This window comes from Spermophilus citellus (assembly GCF_964194105.1).
Source record: "Spermophilus citellus genome assembly, chromosome: 11".
NCBI lineage: Eukaryota > Metazoa > Chordata > Mammalia > Rodentia > Sciuridae > Spermophilus > Spermophilus citellus.
The window spans coordinates 118,752,169-118,766,307 of record NC_138192.1 but is presented as its reverse complement, the minus strand read 5'-3'; the positions used below and the strand labels follow the sequence as shown (position 1 = coordinate 118,766,307).

At 54.4% G+C, this 14,139-nt stretch overlaps 2 protein-coding genes and 1 long non-coding RNA gene across 5 annotated transcripts; 1 reads left to right on the top strand and 2 right to left on the bottom strand.

The window, feature by feature from the left end:
- Positions 1-2,707: 2,707 nt before the first annotated feature.
- Positions 2,708-9,782, bottom strand: GMPPA (GDP-mannose pyrophosphorylase A). 2 transcript variants are annotated; one of them, XM_081261139.1, is made up of 13 exons: positions 8,922-9,782; positions 8,720-8,817; positions 7,639-7,742; positions 7,200-7,386; positions 6,833-6,892; positions 5,495-5,625; positions 4,837-4,851; positions 4,373-4,507; positions 4,151-4,248; positions 3,948-3,994; positions 3,640-3,732; positions 3,300-3,468; positions 2,708-2,986 (listed from the first exon to the last, which is right to left on the bottom strand). In XM_081261139.1, the coding sequence occupies exons 1-13, from the start codon at positions 8,959-8,961 to the stop codon at positions 2,886-2,888; spliced, it is 1,278 nt and encodes a 425-aa protein (XP_081117265.1). In that variant the 5' UTR covers positions 8,962-9,782; the 3' UTR covers positions 2,708-2,885. The 2 variants fall into 2 exon arrangements, with proteins under 2 accessions (XP_081117265.1, XP_081117266.1); XM_081261140.1 differs by lacking the exon at positions 4,837-4,851.
- A 469-nt stretch (positions 9,783-10,251) lies between these two features.
- On the bottom strand, positions 10,252-13,647 carry SPEGNB (SPEG neighbor). 2 transcript variants are annotated; one of them, XM_081261141.1, is made up of 5 exons: positions 12,507-13,647; positions 12,262-12,383; positions 11,608-11,915; positions 10,931-10,986; positions 10,252-10,655 (listed from the first exon to the last, which is right to left on the bottom strand). In XM_081261141.1, exons 2-5 carry the CDS (start codon positions 12,381-12,383, stop codon positions 10,257-10,259), a joined length of 885 nt encoding a protein of 294 aa, XP_081117267.1. In that variant the 5' UTR covers positions 12,507-13,647; the 3' UTR covers positions 10,252-10,256. The 2 variants fall into 2 exon arrangements, with proteins under 2 accessions (XP_081117267.1, XP_081117268.1); XM_081261142.1 differs by having other exon boundaries at positions 10,423-10,655; positions 10,845-10,986; positions 12,507-13,643.
- Positions 10,459-11,815, top strand: LOC308630708. Its single transcript, XR_014018006.1, has 3 exons — positions 10,459-10,599; positions 10,748-10,830; positions 11,681-11,815. It is a non-coding gene; the product is annotated as an uncharacterized lncRNA (long non-coding RNA).
- Positions 13,648-14,139: the final 492 nt, after the last annotated feature.

Below are 14,139 nucleotides of genomic sequence, written 5' to 3'. Positions count from 1 at the left end.
GAACAATTAAGGATGCCCAGTCCACTGCCCTAGCATGGAGACCACATTACGCCCAGACTGTGGCAAGGACCAGAGTTTCAGAAGGGCTTCTTTTTGGGGAGAGATATAGGCTCAGAAGAAGGGCGGGTAGCTTCTCAGGGTGAGCCTCAAAGTCCCTTACAACCCTCCTTCCCTCCCAGAAGGGTGTTTGGGGCAGGTGAGATCCCTGCTCCCTCCAGACCAGAGTCCAGGGCAGTTCAGAGGTGGTCTGGGTGGTGGAAGGGAGCCTGGGGGAAGAGGAGGGGCTGGGGGAGGGGAGCGGGGGTGGCAGGCGGGGCTGGGTAATTGCATGTTTGCCAGTTCTCCGTCTCTGCACACCGAGGGAGCGTGTGTTGGTGGGTGTAGCTTCGCTTTGAGGAGTGTGTGTCTGTTGGCAGAGGTGTCGGTATGTCTGTTTCGGGGGTCTGGGCTCTTCTTGGCCCCCGGATCCCCTTTGTGTTTTGGGGAGCAAGGCTCTGGGCATACCCAGCTGTGCTCCGCGCTGATGCGGCAGATGTGGCGGGGCCCCAGCTGTGCCTGCTTCCCGGAGAGGGGGAGGGGGCCGCAATCTGCTCCCCCATAATGGCTGCTAAGTGCCAGAGGGAGGGGATCGAGATGGAGGTGGGACAGGGTCCCTGGACAGCCCACCGAAGGGACAGGAGGGAGATGAAGGCACTGCTGCCCTGCCCCGCCCCACCCAGCCCAACCTTCCCTGTCTGTTCTTGGATCATCCTCTCTCCCTCCGCTGGCTCCTGAAGCCCATCCAAATTTCTCTCCACACTCAGTCCCTGTCCTCAGCTCTCTTCCCCTGTCGCCCCATCCAGCTTGGTGCCAGGGACCCACCCCCTTCCCCGGCCCCCAGCTTGCTCCCCCTCGCTGATTTTACAGAATAATCTTTTTATGGAAACCGAAAAAGCGCTAATGGCAGGAGTGCACCCCTCCCCCGCATCCCTCCCCCTGTTCATCCCCCACTTCCCACCCCAGTTCCCTTGTTTCTCCCTTCTCCAACCCTCACAGGGCCAGCACCCTTATACCCCTACAGGGCCTTTGAAGGTTGGGTGCAGGGTCAAGAAGCAGTGGACAAGGGGGTTCCTTGTTCCCCCTACTCACATCTTGGGCCCTGAGTGGCCCCCTCATAGATACAAGAGGCTTTAGGTCTTTCCACCACAGAAAAGGGCTGCAGATGGGGCATTACAGCCTCTCCCCTTAGACACCCCCCTGCATACACTCTCTTGGCCTGGGGGGAGGCAGACCTCAGCCTCACTAGCTACCCCCCTTTCAAACACAGACCTGTTCCCCTTCTAGTACCTCTACCCACCATGTCCCCACCCCCACTGGGTCTAGGAGGGGGGTCCCGGGGGCCAGGGCCTGACACAGACTTATTGGATTTCACGGTGTTTTGCTGAGAAAATAATTAAATTATCATATTTATGATGGAGCTGCCATGGCCTCTGCCAACCGCTTGGAACAGAAGGGTCAGGTCGGGGCGGGGGTGGAGAGGGAAGGGACTCAGAGCCTGGCCCTGCGGCCCAGCCCTCTCCCAGCCCCTTCCTCAGGGAGATGACCCCAGGCACAGAGTGGGCCTCTGCAGTTCCCTGCAGGCAAAGAGATGATAGAAGGTCTGGGTTGGAAGCAGGGACCAAAGGAAGAGGGAAGGGAGCTGAGTGAGGCAGGTTACGGGTCAGGCCTGCTAAACCCAGTCATTTCCCAAGCTCTCACACAATCCGCAGAGCCTGAAGGGGTTGAGAGGTCACCTCAGCCTAGCTCCTGTGCATCTCTGTCACTGCCCACCTATGGAGCTATGAAATCCTAGGCTGTCCCTGATGATGGTGCTGATAACAAGGCCCCAGCACCCTGCCACCCCAGCCTGCTGCCAGGACCCCCTCCTTCCTCCCACCCACACCCTGCCCCCCCCCATTCTCTTCGGGTAATTAGATTCCTCTCAATTAGCAGATTACGATCATTACCAGCTCATCTGGCAACTAAGCTCCGCACCCACAGCTGGGGAAAGGGGGGCACTGAGAGGGGCACTTGGGGGTCATGGGCAAACATGAGAGATGGTAGGGAGAGCAGGACTGAGACCTGCGAAGGGCAGGACCAGGCTGATGGGAAGTGGCCAGAACTCCTCCCAGAAAGGACACCTCCCCCTGCACTTCCAGAGAGAGCAGCATTGGCTCAGGCCTGCCCTGCCTGCCAGGGGAGTAGGAGACAGAGATACTGAGCCCCAGGCGGGGGCAAACCTTCCTACACCTCGCCAAAAGCCAGGCCGGGAGCAGATGGGGCTGGCAAAGCAGAAAAACAGGCCAACACCGGGGCTCGGCAGGAGCTGAGGAGAGCGGGCTGCCAGGGATGTGGCTCCCAGCTCTGGGGCCCAGCTGAAAGGCTCACAACCCCCCACCTCTGAATCTCACATTGGGAGTCCAGGCCAGGCCCAGTGAGGAGAAAGAGGCAGGAAGGTGGGCAACCAGGGGCAAAGGTGGGGGCCAGCGGGCAGGGGAGCCTGGAGGGCCTTCCTCCAGAGCAGTGCAAGAGGCTGAGGCAGTGGGAGGGGGAGATTTACCAGGGCTCCAGATTCATTATTCATGAGCCCGCAGCAACGACTCCAATTTAAATGCTAATGTGGGGGGGCCTGACTCAGCTGCCCACCTTCTGCCCCCACCCCCAGCCCAAGCACAAGTGGAATCGGTGCTGGCTTCAAGGTTCACTGGGGTTTATTTGGGAGTGGGGAGGGAGACCAAGCCACCCACACTGCCCCAGCAGGTGAAGATCCTGCCAGGCTTCATCTGGTCCTTTCTGGATAGGGACTGGCCAAGCAGGCAGCAGCCTCCAGGAGAGCAGGAAGGAGTTGGGGGCCCCTCTGCAGCCCGTCAGAGGATGATCTGGTTGGTGAAACTGCGGCTCAATTCCTTGTGTGGCAGAACAATCGAGTTCAGGATAAGCACCTCGGCAGGGATCCGGACGCGGCAGCCTGCAGTAGAGATGAGGGCACCAAGGGGAGGTCATGGGAGAAGAGAAAGGGGCAGGTAGCTAGGGACCCAAGGCCATCTGGGAGGGATCTCACCCTGCCCATCTGTGGTCCTGGCTTAATGCCCCCAGAAACTCACATAGGGCCTGGCACACAGCAGGCACTTGGTAAGTGTCTGCTAAAGGAAGCGTGCACGCATGTGCATACACGCATGCATACACACACACACACACACACACACAGGAACAAATATTCCCACAGACCTCTGGCATCATCTCTGGTGCTTCTCGAAGCCCCAGGGCCCAGTAAGTCATACCCAGGATGGTGATAGCAGGCAGCAGCTTGCCATCTCTGAAGAGGCTCTCGCTGTCCATGCGGGCTCGAGGGTCATTGGGATTGGGGTCATTGGGGGTCCCCTCCACACGAGCCCAGCGTCCGACAGTGCTTCCCCAGCCCACGATACTGTGCAGAATACATGTGTGCTCCTGCCAAACAGGATGGTGAGAGGTGAGTGGGCTGGGAGGCAGGAACGGGAGGGTGTGAGAGGGTCCAGAGGCAGAGCCTGTGTGGCTCACCCTTCTCTACCTTGGGAGGCAAGCTGGGTCCACCCCTCAGCCTCCTGGGCACCACACACTGCTGTGGGACCTGGTACCTACCTGCAATGTGGCTCCATGGAGGACAATGCTCTCTCGGAGCCGCACACCTTCACCCACAGTCACCCCCTTCCCGATGGAGACATTGGGGCCTAGCTGTGGAGAGAAGCACATACCATGGGTCCTGTAAGGACCTACAGGTGCCCAGGTCTAATCCCATCCTAGAACACAGAAGGTGGAAGCAACCTGCGCCAGGCCACACTATGGGCTCGGCAGAGACCAGCACCCTGAGCTCTGGCATTCTCTGCACCCCACTCCTGAACCCAAACGGATAGCACCTTCCTCTCTCTGGGGCTGGGCCCACCACTCACCACAGCTGACGGGGCCACTTTAGCAGTGGGGTGGATGTAAACGTTTCCTAGAAGCAGAAGAGAGGACCTGGGTCCAAATACCCCAAACCTTATCTGGATGGGAAGGGGCAGGGATTGAGACTCACCTCTGGACCTGAGGTCAAGAGTGGAAGCAATGGGGGACGGGGATGGGCAAAGGTTAACAACTGGGGCTGGGTGGGTACCTCGGATTCTTGGACCCCCTGATGTGTGCTTGGCCAGACGTTCTGGGTGAGTGATCTGGTATCGGCCCAGATAGAGGCGAGAGGCATAGAGAGCTGAGCTAGACGCCACAGAGGGGAGAAGCTCAGGGGCCAGCAGGGTCACAACCCCAAAGTCTCAACACCCCCTACCACCTGGTTCCCCAACCTCCAGATCTGAGGCACAGACCCCCCTGCTTAGCATACCCAGCAGACTTGATCTGACTCCAGATGCCATCAGTGAGGTGCACATAGATCTGGCCTTGCCCAGCCAGGGCTGAGAACACATCCTGCTCCAGGCGGATGGTCCCTGCCCCAGGCCATGAACCTGGAGAGTCCTCCCTGGCAGAGAAAGGATGTTGACATCAGGTCCCCAGCTGAGCCCAGTGGTGAGCCAATGTGTCTCTCCCAGAAGAAAATGGAGAGATTCCCATCACCTTTCCAAGCCCCTCTCCAGGTCCGGTGGGTTCTCTCCAAAGTGTGCTCACATTCAGGCCGCTTTCTCACCCGCCCTGGATTGGCTGCTCTTGCAGGGGAGCCCCTGGCATAGACCCGCTTCCTATCTCTACCCCGCGTCCAGAAGGAATCCCCCAATTTTCACATCCTCCTCCCTGCGCACCCCTCCACTCACCCTCCCCTCACAGGATGGCATGAAACACAGGCAGACTCACCCCAGAGCAAGGCAGCTGGTGAGGGCAGAGACAGTCACAGAGAGAGAGGGAAAAAGAGATGGTAGATGCCAGCTCAGAGACAGAGAGGCCAGGAGAGATGGAGAGAAGCAGAGACATAGTGGGGTGAGAAATAGCTATGAGCAAATGATGTGAGATGGGGAGGTGGGAAGGGAGGAGAGGGTAAAGACAGGGAATCCTAGAAGGGAACAGCTTTTAGGTCAAGAAGGGGTACCCTGGGATTGGTAGGAAGGGCTCTGGGATACTACATCCCAAGGAGAGTCAGCCTGAGAATATGCGTGCGTGCATGTGTGTGCTTATGTATGCATGTGTGCACCTGTGTCTGCACTGGAGCATGCCTGGGCCCAAGTGTGTTGCTGTTTGCTCTGAAAGGTGTCTCTGGGTCACTCAGGGCTTGAGAGAAATGGACCAGAAGGGGAGTGGGCAGGCAGTGACAGAGGAGGAACTGGGACGGATAAAGAAGAGGGACAGAATGAGGTTAGAAGGGGAGGGACATGGAGGGAGGTTTGGCTGGAGATGACAAGTGGGAAAGGGAGAAGGGAAGAAGAGGGTGAGCAGGTTGAGATGGAGCCTGAGAGCCTGGCATGTGCCAGGGGTCTGTGACTGGGGTACTTGGGGTTACAGGGCGATGGGGCCTCACAGTTGCCCATCCTGCTGATTACGCTGGAAGACGTCCCGAAGAGGTTTCAGGGCTTCCGGAGAAAAGAGATAGATGCCGCAGTTGATGATGTCACTAATAAATGTGCTGGGTTTCTCCACATAGTGCAGGACCTAAGGACAGTGAGGGCTGGGTTTAGTAGTAGAGAGGACCACTGCCCAGCATGATCCCCTAAGACCCTCTCATCTGCAGGCCCTCCCTGCTGCTGCCAGGATGGACTTGCTAACATGCAGCATGCATCTTGCTCTCACCTGACTTTACACCCTGAGATGACTGTCCTTCACCTTCACCTTCAAGATAAATCTGAACTGCAGGCCTTTCTCTCCTCCACCCTCCCCACCTCCTTGGGGCCAAAGCCCCAAGCCATTGCATGCATGCCCTGGAATGTTCTTTCCATCTCTTCCTCTGAAAAAAACATCTTCAGAAACGCAGTTGACATTGTCAGTCCCTCCGTGAGTCCTCTCTTGCCAGTCCCAAAGTTAGTTATTCAGGCCTAGGCCCCAACCACACCTCACTGGTGGCACTGTGCCATTTCCAAAGGTTGTCTTGGATTCTGTCTTTCCCACTAGTCTGAGGGTTCCAGAGAGGCAGAGACTGAGCCTTTTGGCTCTGTTTCTCTCATATCTAGCTGGTGCCTGGTGCAAAATGAGGTATGCATGCCATGAGTGTGGTGTTCATATATATGTTTTACATTAAAACAAGGTCAAGGGCTGGGGTTGTGGCTCAGTGGTAGAGTGCTTGCCTAGCGTGTGTGAAGCACTGGGTTCAATTCTCAGCACCATATTCAAATAAAATCAATGCCCACTGACAACTAAAAAAATATTTTAAAAATAAGGTGAAATAAAAGGGCTATGAGAAAGTGAGGCTCAGGGCAGGGAGATTCACAAACAGGGCCACAGCCCTCTGCCTGGCTGACTACACTCTCACCTCCTTAGAGGAGGAGCCACCACAATGTTCCCTGCCTCTGCCTTTGCACATACCATTCCCTGTCTGCAATGCCTTCTTGTTTCTTCCTTTATCTGGACAATTCTAACTCAGCGTACCTTGCTTCCTCCAGGAAGCCCTCCCTACCTCCCACCCAGGCAAGGCTCATTAGGGCCCCTTTTTGTGCTCCATAGCACCCTGTACATACATTGATTTCAGCACACACCCATGGGAAATAACTGTTACCCCTTCCCCCTAGCCAGCCTCTCCGAAAGCGATACAAGATGATTAATCAAGGGACTGCCCCTTGTTTGAAAAGACTGGGGCCTCCCCATAGTGTTCTACTGTCCTCTGAGTCACGAGTAGATGCCCACCCAGCCCCCTCTCTGCTCTCACCTCATGTGTCTGTGGATTCTCAACGATGCAGCCATAGTTGAGGGACTGTGTTCTGTTAGCCTGGAAGATAAACACATCCGAGATAGTGACCTGCTGCTTCAGGGGGGCCAGGGCTGTTTTCTTATTCTTTCTTTCCTTCACCTACAGCACCTGGCACGCAGCTCCTCCACTGACAGACCTTCAGCAGGGTGAGTGCTGACAGCTCCCCCCACCTCCCTGCTTCTGAGCAGCCAAAGGGGTCAGGGTCACCAGTGATACCTTCGTTACAGCTGGGACAGTATACCTCCCTCCCAACACACATTCCTATTCCAACTGTTGGGGCTGCCCCTGCCTCCCCAACATCCTCTGGCCCTACCAGCTCCCTTACCGTAGTGCCAAGGAGTAAGAAAGGGTGGCGCTCACATCTGTGAGCATCCAACATAGCACTCAAGGGGAAGTCAGAGCAGACGTCAGCATTGAGCACGAAGAATGCTTCAGGGCCTCCAGCTAGGATCTGGTCCCGAAAATGGTAGAGACCACCTCCTGTGCCCAGGGGGGCAAATTCCTGAAGGTACCTATTCCCAGGGACCCCAAAGCCAGCTCAGTTTTATGTGAGAAGACATGCAGCATGAGCCAGGAAAGCTAATCTCCTAACCCCAGCCCCTGGGAGTACTCCTACCCACAGAGAAACTCCATATATCTAGGGAGTCGGAGGTGTCCAAATAAGAATCCTTCTAGCATGTGATGGTGAACTCTGGCAAATACTAACTCAACCCACTCTTATGAACTCAGAGGCCTAGGATATCCCCTTCTGCATGTACAAACACCTGATTGGAAGGTTGAACTCCTGCTGAGCAGCTTCTAGGAATTGGGTAAGGGCCTCATCAGGCTGGTAGAAGCCAATGAGCAGAATCTCCTGCATTCCAGGGACCTGAGGATAAGGCAAGAGGATGGGAGAGAAAATAGCTAATAGGAGGGACTGCTGGGAAAAATCCCTGGTGCTGGCCTAGAAGTCCAGAGACCACAGTTTCAGTTTCAGCTGGGGGCCCACTCTTGTCTTCTCCCCTGCACAATGAGGGAGTTAGAGGAAATCTCAGTTCAGGTCTCTCACTCCTTTACACTCCCTCACACACCTGAAAGGGACTCATTCTTGGAAAGATTTTGCCTGCCAAGCTAATGCAAAGGATAATCCACTCACCCCATCGCCCTTTTTTCTTATCTGTCAGTCAGCATGAGTAAGGGTACTATTAATCTTGACATCAGCATGAGTAAGGGTACTATTAATCAAGGATCAGCATTGAACTAGGCACCTTATAGCTTTGCCATCCTACAACAAAGTCGAGTCTCTATTTTATAGATAAGGAAACTAAAGCTCAGACAGGGTACCAAGCTTGATTGCTCCAGGTCAGTCTCACAGCAGAGCTAGATTTCACCCAAAACCTCGCCTGTATCAATACTAAAATAAAGAAATGAGCTCTGTGGTGAACAAGGCAATGAATTCTGTGCTTTGTCTTCATTAAGGATCCCCATGTGGGTTGTGGATATAGCTCAGTTGGTAGATGCTTCCCTCGCTCATGCACAGGCCCTGGGTTCAATTCCCAGTACCACCAAAAAAAAAAAAAAAAAGGATCTCCATGCTATGACTTTAAATTGTCCTTAAGATCCCTGAGATCCCTGTCTGATCTCATATTCCAAACTTTAAAACTAGGTGTGAAATCTGAGCAGGAAGAGGCCAGATGAGAGACTAGATTAGGGAAAAACAGCGCAGCTACGCTGTACAACTTGAGACTTAAGGGGAAACCTTTCACATTTTTCCCCAGTAGGAAAAAACTATTGTTGGGAAAGGGAAATATAGCATGAAGGAGATCAGCAGGAAGTTTAGTGGGAGAGGGGAGCCTATGTGATTACCTGGGCACAGGCTTCAATATGGTGTTGGATCATAGGGACCCCAGCCACAGGAAACAATGGTTTGGGCACCTCAAAAGACAAAGGCCTGAAGCGAGTTCCTGGGAGAGGAGAGAGAACATTTCAGCCTCCTGCCCCCCTCTGCCCCAACCCACTAACCACTGGAGCCCAACACCCCCCTCCCCACAGTCCCCTGGCTCCTCACCCTTTTGAGGGCCTCCAATGAGGATGACAGCTTTCAGCATGATGGTGAGTGCTACCTAAATCTCAAACCCCAACAGACAAATCAGGTCCCTTTCTCACACCCCAAGTAAACCCAAAACCTTCAATAGAAACACTTAGCTCCCTCCCAAGATGTAAACCAAAGTTCAGTGTAGTCCGTTCCTGGATACAACATCTCATAAATGCCACCTAGATTCCAGGTGGCCTTGAAACCTCACAATGATTCCTCACAAATTCTGAAATCCATACCTCACAACCTTATCTCTAAAAGATTTCCCTTTGGCTATAAACAAATTGTGCAAACTAAGAAACTCAGCAGATTTCCTTCTCGAACCCAAATTTTAAAAAACTGAAAACTCCATCCCAGTGATTCTCACATTGTTGTATTCAGCCCTAAATTCCAACAGTGCACCTGAATATTGAGCCACAAACCTTAAGTGGGCCTCGGATATTTAACTTCAATCCTAAGCATGAATTCCAAGTATTGATCCAACACTGACCACATTTGACAAACCCCCAATCCAAGCAAAAAACCCCTAGATGCTGAACATGAATCCTAAAACTAACCTCTATATGCTGAATCCCAAATCAGCATCCCAAACCTGAACCTACTAGCCCCCGGAGTCCCAATACTGGCGACTGGTGCCGGATCTCCGGATCTGGAGGAATGACTGCTGACCCTCTGAACCCCACAACAGACTATGTCCAATAACCCTAGCTTCTTGTAGCTAGGAGTTGTAAGACCAACATAGGCGCCGACCGCAGAGAGCGCGCCAGGACCTCCGAGCTGGCGCTCGGCCTAGTGCCCAGTCCCAACCCCTCGCACCACCCCTTCACCGGCTCCCTTTACCACTAGCTCCCTTTATTTCAGCTTTGTCGCCCGCTACAGCTTGCTCCTTCCGCGCACGTGTCTTCTCGCAACTCGCGAGAACTCCTACATAGGGCCTGCCGGGAATTGTAGTTCCGAAGATCCCTCCCCTTTCTAACTTTGTGAGACCGAAGGAAAGCGGTCTTAGAAGTAGGGGGCAGAGCCAAGGGATCGAGGGGCGGCCTAAATGAGAAGGAGGGGACCTGAGAAACAGAGGCTGGAACCTAAGATTGGGACCGGAGCTGTCCTGGAATGGACCCAGGGACTGCGGCCAAAGTAGAGAAATAGAAAGTGGCACCGGAGACCACTGAGGGAACGACCAGTCAAGGGAGGGGCGGGCCAGAGCTCGAGCAGCCACGAGAGGGTGGGGCTTGAGCCAACCCAGGATGAGAGGGCGGAGTCATAGCTCCACTGCCTGTCCCTCTGGGAAGTCCCATGGTGAGAGTAATTCTATTTCGGGTTTACTTTCGGTAAAATGAAGCATGGACTAATCACTCTCCAAACTTCCCTTTGACTCCAGCATTTTGTGACCTTGGCCTGTGGGCCTGGAATAAGTGTGGGGACAGGGGGCGGGGGAGAGAATGGCGACGCTGAAGAACCGAATAGACACGGAGGGTCAGAGAGCAGCTTTATTAAGCAAGAAGAGGAGGGCTGTCGATCCCCACCCACCCCTAGGCTTGAAGCCAGGGCGAAAGGTTTGAGGGTCCCTTTCAGGCCACGTCCACGCGAGCGAAGCTCTGATCCATGCCCAGGCTGTTCTCCACGTACACTTCGTACTTGCCGCTGTCCTGGGGTGTGGCCCGGCGAATGGTCAGCGTCGTAGTAGTAGTACCGATCTCGAAGAACACCCTGGGGAAGGAGTGGGCAAAGGGAGGCGGGGCTGCGGGTCAGTTTACAGGAGTACTGGGTCCGGCTAATTAGCCCTGTTCTTTGCCTCCCAGTTCCTCTCCCTCAACCCTCTCCCAGCCGGTTTCTGGGCAGAGTTCCGCCAGATTCCAGCACCAGGCCCGGCCCTTGTCCTCAGGTACTGGCCCTTGCCTGTCGTCCTCCTCGATGTCCTCCCCGTCCTTAGTCCAACCCACGTCTGGTGGAGGCTCTCCCATGATCTCCGCGGTCAGCGTTACCGTGGTGCCTTTGCGTGCTTTAGTGTTGTCCGGTCCCTTTTGAATCTTAGCGGGTACTAGAGGAAGGGGAGGGGAACGCGACCCCGTGAGGTGAGGTGGGACAGTGGCCTCACCTCTCAGCTAATATCCAGCTCTAAATACGAGGTGCATTAAAAAATTAATTAATTAAAAAACAAGGTGCATTTAAACTCCCAGTGACATAGAACAAATCGTTAGTCTCTGGTTTCATCTCCTTAGCTGTTAAAGGGAACTTATCCCTGAACCTCCTACTTCAAGGGACTGAAGAGAGATCAAAAGAGATACAGCGGGTGGAAATTTGGGAATGTTCACATATCTAATGTGCCTTAGAGGCAGCTCTGAGTGGTGTAAATTGCTCTGGTTTGCGAGCCAGAAAACCCACTCTAACCTTGTTTATGCCTCTGCCTGTCCTTTGACCCTGGGGCCTTGGAATCCTGTGATCAAAGCCCACAGCTGACTTCTCAGCCCGGGTGGGGCCAGATCCCGAGATAGGGAAAGATGTCTACTGCCAGAGCGGCGATGCGAACCAGGCTGATAAACTCGCCAGAACCCTACCCAGATTCTGCTAGGCCCAGCAATGACTGCGCGGGTCTGGACCCAGCTGCAGGCACCCTCGGGGTGGTGCTGTTGGCGCCCTGGCTTGCGCGGAGGTCGCCTACCTTCTACGAGGATGCGCGCCGAGTCTGAGCACTGGCCGAAAGGGTTGGTTACATTGATGCTATACTGGCCCAGGTCTGCTAGTTCGCCGTCGCGCACCACCAGTGCCACAACGTCAGGGTCCTCGAAGACATAGCGGTACTTGGGCCCGTCGCGCAGTTCCTTGCCATCCTTGCTCCAGCGGATGAACGGGTCAGGGAAAGCCGAAATGCGGCAAGTCAACTTGGCAGCACTGCCCTCGATCAGCACCACGTCCTTCAGTGGCTCCAGCACCCGCGGCGGCCCCTTCTCGCGCAACTCCTTCCTGGACCTACCCCGCCGGCGCGGTCAGGACCCAGAGCTACCATGACATGGCTCCTGCCCTTCTCCAACCCAGTCCTCCCTCACACTGTCTCCTGCCCACCCCCTTGGCCCACCACATCCATGAACAGGGAAATGGGAGTGGATAGGAAGGGGGCTGTCCCTGCACTGTTAACCCTAATAAAATGATCCCCTTTTGCCAGCCATCTGGCTGCAACTCAGTAACCTCCCTTCCTTAAATATCCAGTGGCCCTGGTGATGTCCTCAAGGGCACACCCCTACCCCAATTCAGGAAGCTACAGCTTCCTTCCTGTTGAAGGCTCTAGGTGGGTACCCTTCACCTGTGGCCTCCTCACCTGTGGCCCCGGTAAGAGGCCTGGATGCGAATGGCAGCGCTCTGAACCTGAGGGTCGTTAATATCCAGGGTACATCCTGGAGGTGGGGCTGCTGGTTTTTTGGCAGGAGCTGCTTTGGACATCTGGTGAGTGGACAATGAACATGGGATCCGGATTGAGCCAGAAGCTCTTCAGCCCTTTTCCTGCCCGATCTAAACATCCTGGGGGATGGGAATATCTGAGGCTTCTCTGGGGAGTGAACTCACCCTGGAAGGATTGACTTTGGGACTTCAGGAGACTGGCTGGTTGCAAGCGGCCCAGAGCCCTTCTGATGGCACAGTAAGGGTGCAGGCAGGTAATCAGCCCCAGGCCCTGGTTTTATACATAGCTCTCTTCCTTGCCTTGTTTGGGGTGATTGCCTCAAGCCCCCCGGGACCCCAGCCCCCGCCCCTTGACCCAAGCAGGTTCCTTATATAGCCTGAGATGCCTGGGATGCTGGCTCAGCTGCTGGTACAGGCCCAGGAGGGGAAACTCGAGCGGCTCTGGGGTACACTATATGTCAGCGCCTGGACAGCTGGACAACTGGATGCTGCCCCATCCCTTCCCAGGACTGGGGTATCCATCCCACTCCCTGGGGGACCAATCATGGTCCCTAGCCAGAAAGAGACTCAGCTCACCGCTGGAGCAGTTAACACTCAATTCAGCTTCCATGTAATCCCACATTTGTGCTTCCCGCATGGTAGGTTAAGGGGGTGCAAGTGTTTTTGTGGGTGTCCCGGAATGAAGCCAGAGTAGCCTCGGACTTTGTGGTTCATATAGCCAATCATGATAGGGCTAAGTGGCTGTCAAGACCAATCGGGAAAGGCCTTACTCTTCCCCTACCCCCATCCTTACCCCAGGAGTCTGCGGTAGTCATTTTGCACTGTGCCCCCTGGTGGTAAATGGAGGTAAATCCAGAGGGGACAGGAATGATTTTTTGAGAACAACCTCTCCCATGACATTGCCATCCCCACTCACTCCCCTGGATATGACAAGGTAGGGTTTGGCTGATCTGTGCGGTCCTTGGAGATTAGTACTACTACTGAGTCCCCAACCCTAGGTCTGCCACGCCCTTTTGAGGCTTAAACTAGTGCATAGTTTCACCAGACTATCTGGGGTGAAGGGGTTCACATAAATTCCTCAGGGGCATGCCTGGAGTTCAGTCTATCAGTGTAGGGGCCCAGGTAGGAGCATTGCTTCTGTTAATTGTATCTATCTAACCAGGTGTGGAACATTGTCCCTTTCTTTTTTATAATTTTGTGGTGCTGGGGATGGAACCCAGGGTCTCATACATGCTAGACAAGCTCTATCACTGAACTACACACCCAGCCCACACTGTCACCTTCTGATCAGAACAATTTTGACACAGCTCTACTGACATAAATTACCTTTGCTCCTCCAGGTTTGGAATAAACAGTTCACATGCCATTTCCAATGGAGATGGGAAAGGAGCTCCAGATCAGAAAGGGGACGGGGAAGAAATTTTACCATTTATCAAGATATGAGTTCAGGCACCTCATTTTTATACAAAACATTTGCAGCATGTAGGAGATTGGAGAATCTCACAGGCAAACTGTATATCTTCATCACTAAAATGACAAGTGGGCAAGGTGTCTCTCTCATCCCTTCCAGCTGGTTTTAACATCCAGTTAGTTTATGATGATGGGGCTTGTCTCTTCCCTGTGGTTCTGAGAAGCCACAGAGGCTGGGCTGGGCTGGGCAAAGGGCAGTTGAAGCTGGAGCCAAGGGGCCCTCAGACTCAATCAATTGCACGGCAATGCCAGTCTCTCGGCTCATGGTTGGAGGCTTTGTTCCTTTTACTTTGCCAGCAACAGAGTTTTCAATGGGAGAATCATCCTT